Genomic DNA, 22,087 nt, shown 5'->3' with positions numbered 1-22,087 from the left:
TTGTACAATTAATTGGTTGGTTTTGTGATGTTACTTGCTGCAAATACCTTGGTATAATATTGTTAAGCATAATATTTGGTATAGGCTACTATGAGATATGATGACAATCCTGTTAGTGACTGTTTTTTTACGTGGCGACGTGGTGGGCCTATTAGGGAGAAAGTCTAGGGTCATTTTTCAGTTGCGATTTTTGCTACCTGTAGTTTAATATTTTTATTTATGTCCTCTTGGTAAGAAACAGTGTCTGGTTGGTGCTGTATCGTGAGTTGTTTGCAGTTCCACCAAAGAGACTTTTCACCACATGGTTTCATTTAAATGTCGATTTGAGGTCTTCAGTATTTCACAAAACAATGAAAAATTAGAGAAAAGCCTGAAAAATGAATCCAAATTTATGTATCAGAACTTGATGTTATGTTATTTTTTTCCTTTTTCCTCTCCAGTTAATTTCACAATCCCTTAAATTTATCTTTTGACTCTTCAGTTGGGAATCACTGAACTAAAAAACAACTCCACCTTGAGCAGCAGTAAATCTTACACACTGATGCATCTGAGTACTTCTATATTATGTGAAGCAATGCACAAAGGTTAATTTTTTTATTTATCAAAAATAGACACATTGAATTTACATGAAAAAATACTTCTCCAAAATCCACAAAGCACAAAGATAGTTGATATGAAACCTGATATGTCATCGCCACAATACGTCTTTCCCACGATGCATCTTTCCCACGAATTGAAAACAGAAGTTGAGAAATTATTTCATCAGTTATCGTTTATCTCTGTCGCATAATTTCTCCTGTGTCACCAATAGTGATGATGAAAATCTCACATAAATATAAATATGGTTACAAGTCTAAACTGTAAGAAAAAAACTTTAAATTTCACAGTCTGAATTTAACATTTTGTTAAATGATTATAATTAAAGATAGAGGTTTGTTTGTTTTTCAATCCATCAATCAAAATGTATTTGTATAGCACTTTTCATACATTGTAATGTAATACAAAGTGTTTTACATAATCTAAAAACAGGATATGAGGAAACGCTATCATAACTCTCATGAATCTGCAATGAGGAAACACACCAAAGGTAGGATGAAAATGTAAAAAATAAATAAAAATACCCAAATACAGTAAAAGGTAATACAAGATGAATAAGATAAAACCACAAATGTTAGGAGGGGTAATAAAAGGAAAAAATATAAAAGCAGAAAATAGACATAAAAGTTGAGTTACAAAGAGGAAATTAAATAGAATAGAGTGAGTTTACAGATTTAGGCGACCAAACATTTAAAATACACTAAATATCCTTTTTGTTACATTCCAGTTAAATATTGTGCTGTAATCTCCTGAGTATGCTCTTGTAATAGTATTTCTTCATGAGTGTTTGCATGTTCCCTGTTTTGTGGGAGATGTCGAGATAAGTTACTGTGTATAAGATGTCGAGATAAGTAACTGTGTATAAGAGCTGCTCGTCCTGAGTTGACACCATCATCTCCAACATGAAGATTCTGGCTGTTTCCGCACTCGTTTGCGCCTTGATGGCTCTCACCAGAGCTGCCGGTAAGCATTATATTATATTATAATGATATTTTAAGTAAGGTGAACAGAGGAATTGTATTTGTCTTTATATGACAAATACAGATTTAAAAAATCAGTAACTTGTATGTCAAACTTTCTAGCTCTTCCAGAGGCAGAGGCGAAGGACCAAATAGGTCAGTGTGTATTCTTTGTTCGTCCTTACCAGAACAAGATTCGGTGTTAAATTACCAGTTTTTACTTTTATTTAAAGGGAGAAACTACTATTATAACTCTGATAATGAAAAATGAAAGATCAGACTGTTACTGCAATTGTAATTTCAAAGTGTATATTTTCACTTTTTAAGGTAGCCAGACCTGCTAACAATAACAGCTCATGTAAGAGCAGATAAACGTGTATTTTAATGCATTGCTTTCTCCTTTGCTTTTATGTTTTTGGCTTTGTAAAGGTTTAAAAATAAAACATGCTGCACTCTTTAAATGACAAGTATCTCTCATGCTACTATGGCAAGAAATGTCAAACTATTTCTTTGAAAGTCAGCTGTGAAACTGACCGGTAAAGAGAGGCCAGAGAGTCTTTTTGAATTGAATGACTTAAAATTCTCCATTATTCTCATATTTGTTCTCAGTTAAGAGTCACCTGGTCAAAAGGTCCAAATCTTGTCCTGCTGGTTGGACTGAGTTCAACGGTCACTGTTTCCATTACGATCCACGAAACATGAATTGGGCGAAAGCTGAGGTAATCAGGACAATTTCAGTTCAGTCTTCCAGTTTATTATGCTTAAGATAACTGGCTAATTGACATATTGTGATTGTAGAGAAGCTGCCAGTCCATGAATGCGAACCTCGCATCCGTACATAACATACACGACTACCATGAGATTCAGAAGCTGATATTGAGAGTCAGTTATGAGTTCACGCCAGCTTGGATTGGAGGTTCTGATGCACAAGTGGTAATGATTTTATTCATTGTAGTACATCATTTAATTTAATTTAAAAAAAAAAAAAATCTTATATTCTATTCTGTTCTCTTCTAGGAGGGTGTTTGGCTGTGGAGCGACGGTTCACATTTCACTTATCAGAACTGGTGCTCTGGACAGCCTGACAATGATTTTGGGCAGCACTGTTTGCTGATAAACTATGGAGGTAAATTAAAGTACATTTATTTCCAGTGAGAGCTAAAAGTTGTATTTCTTAAAAGCATGTAGATTGCATCAAAAAGCAGTTTAATTTCATAAAAATCATGAGGATTATAACTTTTCATTTATGAGTGGCATAAATGATAATGGGTTAAAGAAAACACTGAAAAAAGAAACTTATAATGTTTTGAAATTTGTCCCAATGATAATATTTTTGTATGTATTGTATTGTAATATTTGTATTGCACCTTTCATACAAGAAATACAGCTCAAAGTGCTTTACAACGAATTACATGCAACAAGTGCCTCACATGCAATGAGACATAAAAACATGAAAAACAAACATTAATGTAGCATTTGATGGAAAATAAAACTTCCTTTATAATACTAATAATAACGATATGATTAAATAATGTGAAGATACCTAGAATGTGTACTTCAGTGATGGTAATTCGATACTCAGTCAGCAAAAACTAATACAGTATTATTACACAATCTTTAAATCTGCATTTTAATCCGTTATATCTGAAAACATTCAGTATTGTGTCATTGTTGTGTCCTGTTGGACTCTGTTATGTTATGCACTGCTAGTGACAGGTTACTGTGCCTTTAAGGCTTACAGCAGTGATGTATGGCAAGGGTCGTAAAATGTAATGTGTTCAAAAAACGCAACGCGAACGGAGCTACACGTGTGGTTATTGAGTCCTACACAAATAATAACATAGTAACAATAAAATCCCTTAAGCCATAAGCAAACAGAACTTCCTTTTCCAACTAACTCCAACTCACCACCTGTCTTAATCAACATAAGCTTATTTCTGTTGACCCCAGTGGAGGTTAAAAACACACCGATATAAGGTTGAAAGATTTGACCACAGTTATCATCATGCTTTAACGTTCAGCAATTTTCTGACTGGTGCTGTTGGTATACAGATATAGAACAAACGCTCCTGTTTTTTTTTTGTGTGGTATTCACAGAAAAAAAGTGCTGGGATGATGATAGGTGTAACAGTCCACGTCCGTTCGTCTGTGCCAAGAAAATCTGATGATTCCTGGGCTGACATTGAGACAGGAAGCGCCTGTCAAAATCCCTGGATAGTGGATTTGTGTGTTTATATGTGCAAACGCATTTGTTTCAGTTTCATCAGTCTCATATAATCTCAAGTCAGTATATCTTAGTTGTCATCTAATTTCTTTTCTATTGCTGTAACGCTACTCAAAGGAACCAAACGACAAGTGACATAAAGAGAAGTTTGATTTGTCTCTAAGGTCTTGTGCCTCAAGAGCAGACTGAATGTGTTTTGAAAAGAATGCTTTTAGCACCTTAATCTGAGTGAACTGGTCTTTATTGTCTAATTTAAAAGTAAAAGGCTGAAGCATTGAAACAAGCTGGTTTGTGAGTCTGTGTTAAATCTACAGTGCTGCTCTTTTTCAATGGGGGAGGGGTTATTTTCCTACATTTCATCATAAAAAAACCAACTAATACTGAACATATACATTTTTGAATCATTTGTCGACATCACATTAATGTTACATCATAGAAACTTGACTTATTTTCAAAGGAGGAACAACAATCTTATTTGTGCCCATTTACAACCATACACTGTCTTTTTGTTCTTCCTCTGTCCCTTCTGGTTGCAAGTCAAAAGCTAACGAGTTAAAACAACGTAACAGTGTATGAACGGGACAATAAAGACACAGAATTCTACATGTGGCATGAGGGGGAAGATGGTCTTGGTCATCCAAAATAAATACTTGTTCAAGTATCTTTCTGCACTTTTGGATGTAAATCATGTCGTTTTGTATTCAGATAGTTATACTTATACATTTCATTCGTTTGTGTGTTTCTAGAGTTTTTTAACAGGAAAATCAGTGTCAGTTGATTTGATGTTATTTGTAACCTAGAATTTTACATTTTCTTTTGAAAGTTGCTGAGCAGTACTTCAAGATGAGGATGTTCGTGCTGATTTTCATTGTTGACTGAAGTGTAATTGATACATTTGAAATAAAATGAATGTAGCTTACAATTGTTTAATTACATATACCCATATTCTGCATAAGTCTATTTGGATAATGTACCAAAAAGGTATCTGTATCTGATTGAATATTTGATCTTAACACAAAAAGATCAAATATTCAGTGTTCAGTACGTGGCAACAGCAGCTGATTCAAGTTTGATCAATATTTGTTTTCCAATGAAATCTAACACATCAGTTCCTCGTGGGTCTAAGCCCTGGATGATAGCCATGACATATTTATCCAGGATAGGATTAAATGAGAGTGATAGTTCTGTTCAGCAACGCCCTGTTCCACTGAAACACTGGGGGTGAAAAGGTCAGTTGACCCATATTACAAAGTCTCACCTCTACTGGTAACTTGAATGGTAAAAATAATCATATGGTAGAAATCTGTGTTCATGGATTTCCATTCAATATTTTATTTGGAATTACAGAGAAAGTTAAGAATAGGGATGAATGATATTGGACTTTTTGCCAATATCAGATATTTTCCTATTGGCTGATTTCCAATACTGATATATGATGTTTTATGGCTTCACTGGAATTGTATCACTGTATCATTGTAAAAGTCGTTAGAGCTGATCTCACAGCACAGCTGCTGTCATAAACCTGGTTTTTGTTTATTTTGTCGGACAATGTCCTGGTCCTAAAATCATTGGTCAAAATATTCTACAGTATAAATTAGCTGTAAGCCAATTTCATACTCTAGAACAAAAACATGAAATATGGTGTACAAATGCAACTATATGGTGAGTTCAAACACAGTATAGGTGCAGACTATATATATAATATGGGCTTCCCCCAAACTTGTTGCCCAGTTATATGCATACTGTACCCTGTAATACTAGAATAGGTAGTTAAAAAAAAAAATATTGTATGAATTCTCTTTAAAGGACAGTTCAAGAGTGTCTTAATTAAACCAACAGTATGAACAATGAAATACGTTTTCTTTGCTGTAATTGTTCTTCCTGTTCAAACTCGATATTAAAAGATCCCCTTCAACTATGTTCTCAATGTAAGTGATGGGGGCCCCAGTGTTCATACGGTCATTTTGAGGTTTCAGCAGTCTGAGTTAGTCATATCAAGTGGATATCTGCCACATTTGCAGTCTTGTTATCATCAAATTCAAAAAATATTGGCACCTCTGTACTTGACACTATGGTAGGAGGCCACTGCTGACACAAAGGCAAGGCAAGGCAAGGCAGTTTTATTTATATAACGCATTTCATACACAGTGGCAACTCAATGTGCTTTACATAAAACAAACATTTAACAGAAAAAATTGAAAAAAAACATGGAATTTGAGAAATAAAAATAAAACCCAATCATAGTAAACACATACATAATGTGAGTGTTGAGAGTTCATGGTTACAGGAAGTGATTAATTTCAGTTATTTTTGCCACAGGGTGTGCTACCAGATACTAAGCGGAGGGTGCCTATCATTTTGTCCAGTTCTGTGTTAAATTTTTATCAGGTTTGACTTTTTTCTCTTTTTTGTGTGTTTTTCATTGCAAACAAAAGAAATACTCGTGAATACCAAAACATTTATAATTGCAATAATTTTCTGGGGGACGTGTTGCATTATCTGACAGAAGTGCAGGGGTGCCAATATTTTTGGCCATGACTGTAACTGCCCCCTAATATTAGGACAGATATCTGCAATATAGTACCAATTCTTTATAAACTACCAGATTGTTACCCTTTTGTTCACCCATGGCTGTAATGTAAAGGGTTACTACAAGTTGTACTGTATTTACAATGAATCGTTTTATGATCCAGTATAATTAGAACAAATATCAAATTCATCTCTTTCCTGAACAGTTAATCTATCAGGTTTGCAGGTAACCTGCTGTCATTAATTAAGATCCTGTCACAGGAGGACTTTGTGTGTCATGTTTCATTGCAGCAACACATGGCAATAAAACATTTTTCTTAGGGCTTTACCTATAGCCACATTTTATGATTCATACACAGGGGTGGAGTTGGGTTGTGGTGTTTATTGAAAGCACTGTTCAGGATTTGTATATAAGAGCTGGTCTCTCTCTTGTTCAGCACCGCTACACAAGCTGACCAGAGCTACAGGCTGAGAAGAAAGACGAAAAGATCATCTTGCAGCAGGTTTTTCTTTTTTGCTATCTCTTATCATCATCTCTGCTTCCTCTAAGGCTACTGTGCTCACAGTAGTTCTCATCAGAAGCATTACTAACATGTCTGTCTATCATCATTTAAGATAATCATCATCTTTACCATCCATACCACCTCTACCATGAAGATGCTGGCTGTATCTCTGCTGGTTTGTGCCATGATGGTGCTTACTACGGCTGGTGAGTATTAATGTTGAGTAAGAGCAGAAATGAAAAGGACTTAAAATCCTCCTGCACCTAAAATGTGTTTTTCCTTATCATTTCTGGGCTTCACTATACATAATGGGGCAATGTTTGTCTGTGTTCACTCACAATCAATATTTCCTGAAAAAGAAGTTCTGGCTGAATATTGGAATATTTTTCAATCGTGGGTCAAAGTCCCACCAGAGTGTCCAAAACGGGATCAGTTTGAAACTTGTCCTTTTCTTCACTTAAAAGAATATGAAGCTGATTATAGTAATGACTGTAATTTTGATGCTTGTGTGAGAAAGACAACAGCAGATGAGCCAAGTCAATAAGTTCTGTCTCAAACCTGCAGGTCCACACATAGATTTCAGAGCTAAATTGGAACCATTAACTCAACAAGGTGAGTTGGTTTTTAAGTTTCTTTCACTTAATTGATTTTTTATAACTGCAACTTCACTCATTTGATTCAAAAATATATGAATATCAGAAAAATCACAGACAACATAATATGTCTCCTTTAAATCAACAACATGAAATACCAGTCAAGGAAGAGGTTAGGGTGTTGGACGGAGCTGCAGCAACTAACGTCGTAATCATTAGCGTAAACTGTGATTGTGTCAGGTTAAAATGTCTGTGGTGTAAACCTGTGTGAATGTGATTGGATGCTACCTGTCACACAGCTGTGGATGAGTAAGTGACTGTGAAACAATGCTGAAAACAAACAAGGCCACTGGCTTAAAACAAGCATGATGTCAGAGCTCTGCCTGAACAAATGCTATGTTAAGATTTTTCTTTTCTTTTCTTTTTCTTCTCTAAATTTATTTTTTAGAAAAGGCTCTCAAAATCGAGAGGTCAGCATCTTGTCCAGGTGGCTGGACTGGTTTCAAAAGTCGCTGTTTCCTCTTTGTTCCAACATCCATGAAATGGGCTGATGCTGAGGTAATCAGGATTATTTGGATTCATTACAGAATGCTTGTACACTATGTTCATTCTGCTGGTACAGACTTACATGGGTTGTTAATTGGCACATTTTCTTTGTGTGTTTTTGAATTACTTGATATGTTATATCTCCTTTGTGTGGCTCCACACAACTCCACTGTCTCTGTACTTCTTGCCTCTGTAGAAACATTGTCAGTCACATGGTGGAAACCTTGCATCAGTGCACAGCTTTGATGAGCATCATGTGATTCAAGGTGCGATTGTGAGAATAACTCATTCATATCCAAAGACATGGCTTGGAGGCTCTGATGCAGAACAGGTATGTTGTTGATTTACTAAATGTGAAAGTATCTAAATAAATCATACTGTCCACTATATAGTAATGTGTTGTATCTTCTAGGTGGACTCTTGGTTCTGGAGTGACGGTACCACTTTCAGGTTTGCATACTGGTCTACAGGACAGCCTGACGGTGGCATGAGAGCAAACTGTCTGGTGATGAACTTTGGAGGTAAATTTTAAATTTAGCTTGAAACTTTTTTTCCTGGAGGTCTGAGCAGGGTTTGGGGTCAACAATTCAGAATGCAAACTGACGCTGCTCAAACTAAACTAGGGTAACAAAAGGGTTTCCATTGGTTTATGACAAAATTGTTCACCGAAACTACTAGTGCTTAACTGAGCAGATCAAATAATTCTTTGTCTTGACAAAGGCATGAAACTGATGCAGTATTTTTAGGTTTGTGCAAACGCTTTTTATGAAATAAGTCATGAAGAACAAGAGATTTGCATTATTGTTTGGTTTTCTCTTTACTTTTAAAGCACCCCATGGACTGGCTCAAGTATACATACTGTAGCTTTTGTGTCCATATGTAATTGCACTTTTAGATCTAGTAAAAAACTCTGCTAGCAGTCCCGTGATATACAGTTAAACTAAATTTCTACTAAACTATTTTTCTTAATTAATTACTCTCCAATTGTTTTTAGTGATACTTGAATTTTTTTTTTTGAAAAGTGCTATACAAATTAAACTTTCCTCGTATGTCAATGTGGATATCTCTATGTAAGGCAGTGTGTTGGAGTTAATGATCTCCAGTTAGTCGAAATGTTACATGAATGTACAGCAAGATTCCTCATGAATATAACAACTTTCCACAAGTTCACGGGTGTTAGCCTTTAGTTTATCTTTTTTTTTTTTTTTTTTTTTACAGGTGCAAAGAAATTTGACGACCAGCCTTGCAATTTGAGTTATCCATTTGTCTGTGCCAAAAGAGCATGATATCTCTTAAGAGGGCACAGATATATGCAATGTCATGACCAGAGGAGTTGGGAAGATGCTTTTTTGCATACTTAACCATATTTGTATCTTCAAATGTCTGTTATTGCATGAAGTAATTAAAAGGCTCAAATATTGAAACAAGTTTGTCTGTCTAATGAATCCTTGAAGTATTGACTCAAGAAAATTATTCTTGATGCGCCACCTGGAGGATGAAATGAGCAGGTAATTTTGTAATGCATGTGATCAAAAATTGTACTAAAAAACAGTCAGGCTTGATGCACCACCCAAAGGATTAAATAAGCAGTTCATTTTGAAATGCATGTATGAACAAGGATGATTGTACTAAGAAACATGAGCGAGAACTTAGTATAAAAGCAAATTGGTGAAGGTGAGGCCAAATGCTTGCAAGATGATGATCTGCTCTCATTTTCTAATATCACACTGACTGGGATCCAATTCTAAGCAGGAGAGTTTCTAAGAGTTGCCAGAACTGCAGCTGTAAACTGGTTGCAGACCTATTTCAAAGCTAATTTAACAAGGCTCCTGGTTGTAATGTTAGCAACCCTTCATAGACATGGCAGACATGAACATACCACAGAAGGGTCACTAATATCTTCATTCTGAACAGTGAAGGTGAAATCACTAATTGAGTGGAATGGGACATTAAAACTTACCTTGCAGAATTTGAGGATTTACTGTTTTTAATTTAATATAATATTGAAGGACTGAGGAGGAGAGGTTGTGTCAACAATGAAGGATGGACAGAATAAGAAGGTAGCAGTACAGTAATTTGTCCAGAAGGTGGTGCTGTGGCCAGCATTGTCAGAGGAAGAGAGACGAATAAAACCATAATATTCTCCTTTGCTATCAGCAGAGACAGACTCTTGCTCTGTCTCTCTAAGCGCTTGATTATCTTAATGAGCCTCATACTTTGAAGAATGAACAAACCAGAACTCTATTTGCGTATTTATTTAATATTACACTGTTCATTTCTACATTTTTACAACCTACTTTTGAAAATGGGCAACACCTCATTTAGAGTTTAAAGAGTATCATAGCATCAGATCTGTTCAGTCAAATTATGCAGTACAACAACTAGGTAGCTTTTCTTCAAGCATCCTGCTCCTGCTCTGAAGTCATTTAAGAGGAAATTTAATTACACCATGCCTCTCCGGAGAGGAACACTTACAGGATCAATAGTAACCGATATGATGGAAGATGCTGTGTTGTAAAGGCAAAGCATCCTTTGGTTTCAACTTCAACCAACCATTCAACCGTTGTTATAAATAAAGGCATAGTTACAGTTGCTGGACGCACAGATAGGTAAATTATGCTGTCATTTTACCAATCTCTCCCAAGTCCTGCAGTTTATATCACAGTTTTTTGTCAATCACATGACCCATGGGTGGCTTCATAAGAACATGAATGTCTGTAACACATTTTATAGCAATCCATCCAATATACAGTAGAATGCAAAAGTTTTAGACAGCTTTAAAAATCAACCATCTGTTGTAGGACTCCTTGTTCATGTCAGTGAAGTTAGCTCTTAATGACTCTGACTGTATTTTTGGGGTCGTTGTCATGCTGCAGAATAAATTTGGGGTTGATGAGACGTATCCCTGATGGTTTTGCAATATGGATAAAGAATCTAAACATCTAAACAACTTTTGCACAGTACTTCATGTAAAGGACATTTCAGTCAGAATCAAAAATAAATCACCAAAGTCTTCAATTGAACCTTGAAAACCTTGAATTTCTTAACCCAATTTGTTGATAATCGATGCAGTAGATCAGTCAAGATATTTCATTGAATAAAATAAATGTTTGACCTGCTGGTGATACTAGAGGTACCATATGTCACAGTCCTGTTTGTGTTCACCTTGTCTTTCAGTGCCACACTCTCTTCTGTAGTCTTTGCCATTCTCCACCTGACCACCAGATGTCCCGAAACTTTCCTTCCAGGTTCACACACTCACCTGTTGCCACTGTGCACCTGCTGCTCATTACCCTATCAGTCCCAGTACTACATATATCAGTCTTTGTGAGCCATTCCATGCCAGTTCAACGAAGCTGTTTCAGTGTGTGCTTGTGTTCAACCCATCCTGCCTGCTTTGACCTTTTGGACTGCCTCTGCTTTGACAGCCTGTAAGCCTGTTGCATGTTGGTGTTTGTCTGCATTTGGCTTCTCCTCCTGTCTGACCCAGAAACCCACCTGCGATGCCATTAGGGAATCACAGATATCGTTAGGATTCATTCTGTGGGTACTGTGAACATCTGCACCAAATTTCATTCTGACCTATTCAATATTTAATGGCCTCTTGGGGGTACAACTTGTCCCTTAATTGTTGAGATATTTCAGCTTAACTCTTTACCTTGCTTTTTGACAACACAGCTGAAATGGGTTTTTTGGAAGTGGGGAATCCAATCACGAATATCAATGAATTTTGATTCAGATGTTGTATTTGGCCAAATTTTCTGTATTGAGTTCAATGGAAAATTGTTTTGTGAATTTGAGCCATTGATCAATCACAAGCTGTCTTGACAATGCTGACTGCTACTAGTTTAGTAGCTGTGTTGCAATTTCCAATTTGATTGAATCTCCTAAATTGGGGTATAAACTCCTCCCCCAAAAAATAGTTTCCAAACAATTATTAGAGAAATGTGTGTTAACTGACTCCTGAGCAACTAAACTTTTTTTTATTAACCTCAGCACTTCCACATAGGCTGACTGTAGCTACAAGCTGAGAAAAAAGATGAGTCATCTTGCAGCAGGGTTTTCTATTGTCTCATCATTGTCTCTGTGTCCTGTGCTCACAATAGTTCTCTTCAGAATAATTACTAACATGCCTATCTTCATTTAAGATCTTTACCATGAGGATGCTGGCTGTCTCTCTGCTGGTTTGTGTCATGATGGTGCTTACCATGGCAACGAGGGGTAAGGGCAGAAATGGCAAAGTCTGATAATCCCCTTGCACCTAAAATGTTTCTTTATTACTTAATTTGGGCTTCACTTTGCTGAATGGGGTAATGTTTGTCTGTTCTCACTGAATATCTGAGTTTAAGACATGTACGTAACTGCCTGAATGAATGCTATGTTAAGCTTTCATTTTATTTTTTAAGGAAAGGCTATGATTAAGAGGTCAACATCTTGTCCTGCTGACTGGACTGGTTCCAACAATCGCTGTTTCCTCTTTGTTTCAACTGTCAAGACCTGGGCTGATGCTGAGGTAATCAGGATGATTTGGATCATTACAGAATGTGTCTTTGTTCATTTTGCTGGTACAGACATACATGTGGTGTTAATTGGCACATTTTTCTAATTTGTTTTGTCTTTATGTAATCTCATGCGTGGCTCCACACAACTCCATTGTCTCTGTTCTTCCTGCCTGTGTAGAAACATTGTCAGTCACATGGTGGAAACCTTGCATCAGTGCACAGCTTTGATGAGCATCATGTGATTCAAAGTATGATACAGAAAGTAACTCAATCGTATCCACTGACATGGCTTGGAGGCTCTGATGCACAACAGGTATGTTGTTGAACTAAATGTGAACGTTGCTAAATAAATCATCCTGTCCACTATATAGTAATGTGTTGTATCTTCTAGGAGGGCACTTGGTTCTGGAGTGACGGTTCCCCTTTCAGCTTTACATACTGGTCTCCAGGACAGCCTGACGGTGGCAAGAGAGCAAACTGTCTGGTGATGAACTTTGGAGGTAAATTTAGTTACCTCAGTCTAGGTTGACAAAAGGGTTTCCATTGGTTTATGACACAATTGCTCACTGAAACTACTAGTGCTTAACTGAGCAGATCAAATAATAATTTGGCTTGACAAAGGCATGAAACTGCTGCAGTATTTTTAGGTTTGTGCAAACGCTTAGATTTTAAGAGATTTGCATTGTTGTTTGGTTTTACTCTTACTTTTAAAGCACCCCATGGTCTGGCTCAAGTATACATAGCTTTTGTGTCCATATGTAATTGTACTTTTAGATCTAGCAACAAAACTTTGCTAGCAGTCCTGTGATATACAGTTAAACAAAATTTCAACTAAACAGTTATCTTAATTACTCCAATTGTTAAGTGATACACTTTAAATTTTGAAAAGTGCTATATGATGATGATCTCCAGTCATGGCCGTAGCTACCATTGAGGACACCGAGGTCGTGTCCTCGGTATTTTTTTCTTGAAGTTTCGTTTTGTTGTGAAGTGAAAATAGCCGACGAGACAATTATCCTTGCATCAACGGACCGTCATGTGACACGTACTTGCAGATACCGCTGCCATGTCAAAACGAAAGTAGTCGGCTATAGCCAGCGGTGGAGTGAGGCCTTGAAATTCGGTAATTTTTTCACCGGCCCTGGTGTCCCAACTGGTGTCCAATTTAACTGGTTTCCTTACCGAACAGCTCCAGCTGTGTTGTGCTTCCGTCAGCAGATTCGTCACAAATTCACAAATATACACAACATATTACTGGAGATTTTTAAGTAGCAGTTATATAGTGCTCACTTCCAGAAAAAATATTCGCTGCAGTAGATGTTGAACTGCGACTTGAAAATCGCCAGAAATATGTTGTCTACATTTGTGAATTGGACATGACCCTATTTTGCAAACTGTTCATTCATTGGATGAGCCCTTTTCTCCCTTTCCCAGCAGGCCGTGCTCCATTTCACATTTTAAGAACAAACAAAGAAAATAATATACAATTTTTAAATATACAACCATGGAAGTTGTAGAATACTGAAATAGGAGTTGATTTAATTTGCAAAGTTGGAAGTGATAAGAAAGAACTGGAACACAAGAGTGACCATGACTGAGAAATGCACAGCAAAAAAGCGTTTTAAATACATCATGGATTATTTTAACCTAAGGTATAATTTGTAGTTTTCTTTTTGACCTCGGTATTTGAAAAATCCTGGCTACGGCCTTGTCTCCAGTTAGTCGAAATGTTACATGAATGTACAGCAAGATTCCTCATGAATATAACAACTTTCCACAAATTCACAGGCGTTAGCCTATGTGTGTTCTGGATTAAATCAGTTGACTGAAAGCAGACAGTTTAACTTTTTTTTTCTTTTCTTTACAGGTGGAAAGAAATTTGACGACCAGCCTTGCCATCACAAAAGGCAATTTGTCTGTGCCAAAAAATGCATGATATCTCAAGATGGCACAGATACATGCAATGTCATGACCACAGGAGTTGTGTAGATGTTTTTTGCATACTTAACCATATTTGTATCTTCAAATGTCTGTTATTGCATGAAGTAATTAAAAGGCTCAAACATTGAAACAAGTGTCTGTTTAATGTAAAGTATTGACTTGAGAAAATTATGCTTGATGCGCCACCTGAAGGATGAAATGAGCAGTTCATTGCATCAATGCATGTGATCAAAGATTGTACTAAGAAACAATAAGAGGGCTTACTTCTCATTTTCGATCACTAAGATTAATGCAGTTGATTCAGATGCAATTTTTCTGCACTGACTTGAAGGAAAACTTGTGTTTTGAGAAACTTGTGCCATGTGGGGCATAAACAGCCCAGTGCAGAGAAAATAAGTTTGGAGACTGACACTAGCATGTACCCAGCTAGCTTGCATGTAGTTTCACAGCTAAAGCGGTTCACAAGATAGCCCTGTGAATTGCCACTATGTCACCAAGCTGCTAGCACTGCCTATTGATGAGTGTAGTGTCGTAGTCATCCAATCAATCCAAATCGATGGCTCACCGTCTGTTGGCAGGTCACTTGATCTTTAGCTGTCCCCAAAGAACACGAAGCTCAGAATTCAATTGAAACACAAAGATTAAATGGAAATTCATGGAAGTAAAGTATATTCATGAAGCAGATGCTGTTTTCCAAAGTTAAAGTTTACACCTGGGAAGTACAGAAAAGGTCAAGATGAACAGCAGTCTATTGAAACATTTTCTAGATTTAAAGCAATCTCCTGTGGACACGTTTTCAACGTATAAACTGCTTTACTTAGCTCAGCTTTACTGGTCAACTTGCTGGTGTATCTTGGTTTATGCTTTTACATTTTCGCGTTAGATGCTGGTTTAGAAATGAGGTGATACCACAGTGATATCTACTTCCACCTACAACCCAGATTTCACTGTACAATTCTCAACAGAATATACTACACCACCTTGTCTTAGATTTTTCTTTCTTTATTCTTTCTATGCACAAATCGGCACCAGGAAGCACATTCCCTGACACACTCTTACCCTTTGTCTGTGTGTGTAAGTGTGTAAGCCCCCCACGTGTGTTGGTTTAAGTTGGCAGAGTTTGGATTGTTTGTGTGCAGGCATGTGTGACCCAAAAATAAAGGCCACTGTGTGTGTGTGTTGCTGGCCCTTTAAACCAGTCGTGATTGAAGGGACAGCGTGTGTCTGCATGAGTCAGCCAGTGCACCATGCTTGTGTGTGTGTGTGTGTGTGTGTGTGTGTGAGAGAGAGGCAGCGAAGGGGCGGCGAGTGAAACAGCTGAGAGCTACAGCTCTACCAGTCGCGCTCTCAGACACTATTCAGTCCTTGTGTCTCTCATCCACTTTCTCTCTCGGCCTCTGTCATGGATATCTCCTCATTTTAGGGACATATTTTTTTGGATATACTGACGCTCATATATGGACCACACAGTGTCTGCTGCTGTGATTTGACTGAGATTGAGTGTGTGTGTGTGACAGTGTGTGAGCCATGCTGCGTGTGTTTATTCTGTGTGCTGAGCGTCTGCAAACGCCGGACGATGACGTCAGTGATTCCTATTGCAGCGTCACCTATGAAGGTAGGGATGGTGGGTTTCTGACTGTTTGTGTGTGTGTGTGAGAGAGAGAAGTTAATGCAAGAAACAGAAGAGAGAAAAGAAATGGAAATGAGTGATAAAGTTCATGTGCAAAGAGTTCACTGTGTGTGTGTGTGATACATGGATGGCACAATATAGATCTTGAACACTGAACCCTTCCTCCTCCTCCTCTTCCTCCTCCTCTCTAACAGCTGAGAGGTTATTATTGGAAAGCCTCCGCCAGTCGTCTTTCATGACTTCCCATCTGTTTGGGGTGGGGCGGTGGGAGAGAGGCTGAGGGTAAGGGAGGTGGGGGGGGGCAACATGGGAGCTAAAGCAGATGATGCAGTGGCAGATAGTTGCAATGTGTGTGTGTGTGTGTATGTGTCTTCCTCCAGTGAAGCATGGATGTGTTTATAGTTACCGCCCATCTATCAACAGAGTTTATCCTTTGGGGGCGCCCATCTTTCCACCTCTCGCATGCTCTGTTGGTCAAAATGGGTACAATTATGGATATGAATATTAATAGCCATGGTCAGCTTGGTAGATAGCCCAACAGCTTTTAAATGCATTGCCTGTACAGATTTGTTTGTACAGATATTTGTGCTCCCCAGAGAATGAATCCTAAAGACTCACCTCACTTCTCCTCTATAGCGCAACAGGTTAAAGTTTTTACTGTCATCTACTTTAAATGGCACAAAACAGTACATGGAAAGACTTTCATGGTTCCCAGATGATGTACCATAAAGACTTTAGCACCACTGTGAGATTCATGTTCCTGACAGCTGTCCTAAAATTTGGTATTTTTCTTTTATAACATTTGTCCAGGGATTACAGATGAAAAATAGCTTCTTGGCTAACTCTGGAGCTAAGACTGGGTGCTATAGATAAAAACTGAGCCGTGGCAGGTTGGCATGCACTGTAAATAGTCACGTCACAGTTTACAGGAATGACGTGACTCAAATGAAGCAGCAGTAATGTATGTAGCAGCTATCATCTACTGTATGTTACTCTGTGATGAAAAATAACCCATTTGTGTATATTTGAATAGCTCAATTTTCACAATTTAGACATTTTACACATTATGCAAAAACAGAAATGATAAAAATCTGTATATCTTTTAGTCTATATGTTAGTCTCATGTCTTTTTTTAAATTTCTCTTTCTCTCGTAATATTTTGGTTAAACAATAACAGTACAATTAAGTACAGTAGAATAAGAGGAAGAGGAAGATTTGACATTTCTAACTTACAGTAAGTGTGTCATGAACTCGTGACACTTGCACAAAAGTTTCCCTGTGTAATATAGGCCAGCGTCTGCAGTACGTCTCTCTACACACACACACACACACACACACACACACACACACACACACACACACACACACACACACACACACACACACACACACACACACACACACTCACACTCACACTCACACACTTCAGTGCTCGGGACCCGCAGATTTAAAATCTGGGCCGGAATAAAGCTAATTTGTAATGGTGGTGATAAAATGTGTGTATAAAGTCACTCGTATTAGTCAGCAATAATACACTCTGAGCTGTCCTGATACATGAAAATAACAGACATACGCTCTTCTTTTATAAGGACAAATCAGATAATATATTATTGTGTTTATATTATGGCAGTTTAACATATGCCAAAAAGAGAAGTTGTGTTGGTGGTCAATTTAAGATTAGATCAAGATCTGACAATTTGTGTTGTCCACCAAATAAACTTATGTTTGGTGTCAAGTTTAAGATGTATATCTTGTCTCAAAATATATGTAAGTTGACGCTGCTGGATGATTGGAAACAGAGGAGATTTGCTGTGCGATGTCTCCTCGCTGTACACACAAACACACACCACACACGCACACATATATGAATAAATAAGTACGAATAATATGATCACTGCTGCTGGCTGAACAACTTTTTCTCCCGAAGTTGGATTTGAATAACAGCTGCATTTTTTGTTCTGGCAGTTTGAAAATGCAATCAAAAATTGTTTTCATTTCTCCTTTTTTAGGGTTGTGAACTTCTTTATTTTCTGAAAATGTAATCACTTGTCAAGTTTCATTTTTGGATATGTTTAAAATAAAGCAGGCCATTTTGTCTGGCAGTTTTCCGATTTTTCTTAACCTTCAAATATAATTCTGCTCACAGTGTGGCCATTTGGAGGTATCACTTTTTAATAGTTGACTTATAGGCATATAAATGGATTAATATACTCCAACCTGTCTGGTTATGAGCAATAATACACCCGTAGTTTATAATGTGTTTTATTTATTCAATTATATTGTCTGAATTATTGTATGAGTTGTTTGGTAGCAAATGAGTTTCCCTCCCAGGGTATTAATAAAGTTTATCTAATCTAATCTAGTTTTCATTGTTTTTTATTTCAGTAACTGCAGAGTTTGTCGTGGATTAAGAACTCTGATTCAACCTCTTTTCACAATGTTATTACTTATATAAGAAGTTATATATTTTGAATATATTTGAATATTTGAAATTTGCTTAAACTCGAAAAAGTTCACGTCATCATGGTGGTTGAGCGAACTATGTAACAGTGACAACTCATGAAAACAGCACTGAAGCATTGATTTTTTTTTTCTTTTCTGCTTCTCCTACTCTACTGGCCGATATCTGATATCTAATCTGCTTTAACTCGCCTCATCTTACTGAAAGCTGAACACTGTCTCTGCTGTGTCTGCTCTTAAAAACTGCTGCATCATTTCTTTCAGTTCATTACATTGAGAGGATGTGATACTTTTAGAAGAGTGGGTCAGATTAGACTGATTACTTTTAGACAGAACAATATGATCATTTGATTATTTTGATGATTAAATGTTTATTACTGGTTATATATATATTTTTTGTCACTGAACTTATTTTGATGCCTTTGCTCTGACTTGAATATGCAGTCTTATTATTATCTATATTATTATTATATCTTATTATTCCTTTTATCCGACAGCATTTTCCCCCAACTATAGTACAAGCTTTTGTGTATCTATGGTGACATCAAACACTTAGTGTGGTAAGACAACCAGAGACATGTGGTTTTTATTAATTCATCATTTATTGCTCCCTCAGAGGTCAATAAGCAGACCAACCAGATATCAGATCAACACATCAGATAACTTGAGAAATACAAAAACTTTTAATCTTTTCTTTCAGAGACATTTTACGCTTGCACTCCTTCTCTGTAAAAAGGCCTTTTCATGTAACTCTGACAGTCAGGAAAACATACTGGATGTCATGTGCTTGGTTAATGAGTTCATGATATATACTTACATACAGCAGAGCTAATTGGTTATAAAGCTTGAAGCACAGATGAGACTTAAGTTAAATCCTTGCGAAAATCAATTATCTTCAAACTCATTTCATGCGGCCGTACAGAGTAAACAATCCCACTGAACTTTATTATTTTAAACTCTAATCAAGATCATAAGTTTTCCAAAGATACAATCCACATGTCAGGTGTCTGTGTATAATATGAGACAAAATATGTTTTTTAATCAGAAGTAAGGTACGGCCATGAGAAATGGATTACATTTGACATAACGTTACTGTATAAATGTGCAAACAAACATACAGACATCATGATGTTGCTGGGTAAAAATATTAAGTTACCTCAAGAAAATGTAATTTAATCACTTATTTCTAGAGTACAACTGTAGATTCTGTCAACTAAAATGATGAGAGTAGCTAGCAGATTTTACCAGCTGTAACTAGTTAGCGTGAACATGTGCTCCAGCTGACTTTTTAATGTTTCCAGCTGTAAAATAAGCGTATAAAAGGGTCACACATGCACATGATGGCTACATGCATGAGTCAGTGACAAATAAGAGTTGACAATATGAACAATTAAAACAAATTTTTTAAATAGTTTGAAAAGCAGCATCAGGCTTGTTAAAATGTATATTATGTATTTTTGTTGGTTTTATGTCATTTAAAATGACATTTTTGCACAATTTTTTTAACCAAAAGACTGAATGCTCCTGAAAATGTCAAATGGTGTAACCACAAAAGAATGATTAATATTAAATATTTTATCCACCGACAGTGTATTTAATGTGAGATCATGACAAACTAGTTTATATGGTGTTTTTTTTAGAATGTAGTGTTTTTAAGCAATTTAAGTTTAATTATTTGGTTCTAAGTTTTTATGGTTACACCACAAAAGCAGAAATTGTATGCTGGATCAACAAAAAAAGTTATTAGTATTAGTAGTTATTAGTATAAAAGAAGTTAGTCATACAATTATTTTCAAATTTTAACCCCTTTAAATTTGACTAAACCACATCATTGATCCTCATAATGTAATCTTAAACGACTAACACTAAAAAACTCTTTGACTTGACTACCAAACAGCAGCTAGCTAATGATAAGGAGCAGCATGTGTTGCAGGACAGAGGTAGTCAGCCTGATATGTAGTAATATATCACAAATAAAGGTGATTAAAATGTTATTTGCTTTAACATAAGCCTTTTAATATTTTACAGGGGGAAAGGATTTGACAATGAGGTTTAACTGATGGGTTTCACAAATGTAACGCTATCTAATGCAAGTTTAGCGTAGGACCAAATACAGGACAGAGAAACTCGTTACTAAAAACTATGAATGATGGATGTTTATGGTTGAGGTGTATGCATAGCTGTCAAGAGCAGTTTTGATAGAAGCCAAGATACAATAAAAATTCATTGCATGAAGTATTTTAATGCATTTTTTCGAAGCTATTTACTAGTTACTGAGCAAAGGTCTGACTTTTTAACAGAAGTATATGAGTGTGTACACCCTCCCTCGTGTCTGCAGGTGGCGCTCTCTCACTGTGCACGTGTTAGTGTTTATGTGTCCGTGCACAGTGTGTGCAACCTAATTGCCCCCTCCCCGTTCGCTCCTAAAGGGTTGACTTGGCTTTTTTTTTTTTTACATCTTAAAATGAGCTTTAGGATCCAAGAGACAATCAATGACAGATTTTAAAATACCTTAAAAATTGGATGATTTGAAAGAAAACAAAACTAGGCTTTTAGAGTCGTATTTCTTATTTAGCTATTTTAAAGTTTAGCTTTCTCAGTCTAAAGAAAACCTCACGATTTATTGACCTGATCTGGACTTAAATGACACACTATGCCTCAATGATCATTTTGACCAATGTCACATGTCTTACCATAAAATATGCTCATTTTGAGTCTCTAAACTTTTAATTTTGTAAGAGTCAGATCCAGCAAAGATAAGTCTCAGGAATTAAGAATTAACATCGATTTATCAGTAAATATGCTGATTTTTACAAGTTTTCTACAATTTCTAAGGCTAATTTCCCCCCAAGAATGGTGCTAAATATTTGGGAAGGTTTAGGCAGCATTGTGTTTAAGAGACTTTCACAGCTTACTGAAAACACTTGATGAATCCATGAAATGGACCAAGAAAGATGTAGGGATTAAAGGAGAAACAGGCAAAGGGAGGTAGTGAATGTACAGTCGAATGGAGAGGCAAAGATGTGGGAAAGATAGGGAAACAACTAGGAGACAAGAGAGGAAAAGAGAACAGGAAATGTTGAGATTTCCTCTGGATGTGAGGTGTGTGTGTTCCTGCCATGCTCGCTTGTTGCCCTCTTTCATTACGAATGAGTTCAGAGAGAGTCAGGAAGAGAAAGGAGCCGGTTCTGTAAAGACAGAGCTTTCATTTTGTCATTTTGTAGTTTCAGACACCGACAGATGCTGAAACAATCTGGATAATTCAAGTTTTTTTTTTTTTTTTTTTACCATTGTTGTTTTTGTAATGCTGTGGTTGCCTTTCGCAGAACAAGCTAAGTGAAGTTTGAAAGATTTGGTTTCAGTTTTTTCAGGCAGTGGACATAGTAATCCTACTTTTTACTCTGAGAAAAGCACTACAAACTTCTCTTTCATACTTTTTAACATTTTTTTCCAACTCATCATTGGTTTATTCATTTTGGTGGCCGGTCACATCCTTGTCAAAGCTCCTCTGGTCATGTAACGAGCCGTTCCTTCAGACGTGGTGAACCGAATCACCTGCCTGTCACTTGGACCCCGGTTTCCTCTCTCTCTCTCTCTCTCTGA

General features: G+C 36.8%; 4 protein-coding genes across 4 annotated transcripts in view; all 4 read left to right on the top strand.

The window, feature by feature from the left end:
• Nucleotides 1-1,499: 1,499 nt before the first annotated feature.
• LOC134005976 (type-2 ice-structuring protein-like) lies at nt 1,500-3,721 on the top strand. The gene is made up of 6 exons (XM_062445022.1): nt 1,500-1,560; nt 1,680-1,712; nt 2,166-2,275; nt 2,355-2,489; nt 2,574-2,682; nt 3,654-3,721. The coding sequence occupies exons 1-6, from the start codon at nt 1,500-1,502 to the stop codon at nt 3,719-3,721; spliced, it is 516 nt and encodes a 171-aa protein (XP_062301006.1).
• Nucleotides 3,722-6,710: 2,989 nt separating this feature from the next.
• Nucleotides 6,711-12,176, top strand: LOC134006325 (ladderlectin-like). Its single transcript, XM_062445411.1, has 7 exons — nt 6,711-6,813; nt 6,925-7,018; nt 7,377-7,424; nt 7,854-7,963; nt 8,148-8,282; nt 8,364-8,472; nt 12,100-12,176. Exons 2-7 carry the CDS (start codon nt 6,961-6,963, stop codon nt 12,174-12,176), a joined length of 537 nt encoding a protein of 178 aa, XP_062301395.1. The 5' UTR covers nt 6,711-6,813; nt 6,925-6,960.
• A 189-nt stretch (nt 12,177-12,365) lies between these two features.
• On the top strand, nt 12,366-14,442 carry LOC134006324 (galactose-specific lectin nattectin-like). The gene is made up of 4 exons (XM_062445410.1): nt 12,366-12,464; nt 12,632-12,766; nt 12,845-12,953; nt 14,321-14,442. Exons 1-4 carry the CDS (start codon nt 12,366-12,368, stop codon nt 14,440-14,442), a joined length of 465 nt encoding a protein of 154 aa, XP_062301394.1.
• A 1,528-nt stretch (nt 14,443-15,970) lies between these two features.
• The window catches only part of dysf (dysferlin, limb girdle muscular dystrophy 2B (autosomal recessive)), a 104,712-nt gene continuing 98,595 nt past the window's right edge, over nt 15,971-22,087 (top strand). Inside the window, exon 1 of the mRNA XM_062445408.1 lies at nt 15,971-16,009. Within this exon, the coding sequence (XP_062301392.1) occupies nt 15,971-16,009 (39 nt within the window). The remainder of the gene's footprint in view (nt 16,010-22,087) is intronic.

Source organism: Scomber scombrus, chromosome 23 (genome assembly GCF_963691925.1).
Source record: "Scomber scombrus chromosome 23, fScoSco1.1, whole genome shotgun sequence".
NCBI classification, from domain to species: domain Eukaryota; kingdom Metazoa; phylum Chordata; class Actinopteri; order Scombriformes; family Scombridae; genus Scomber; species Scomber scombrus.
The sequence above is the reverse complement of the archived record's forward strand: the minus strand, read 5'-3'. Positions and strand labels throughout refer to the sequence as shown.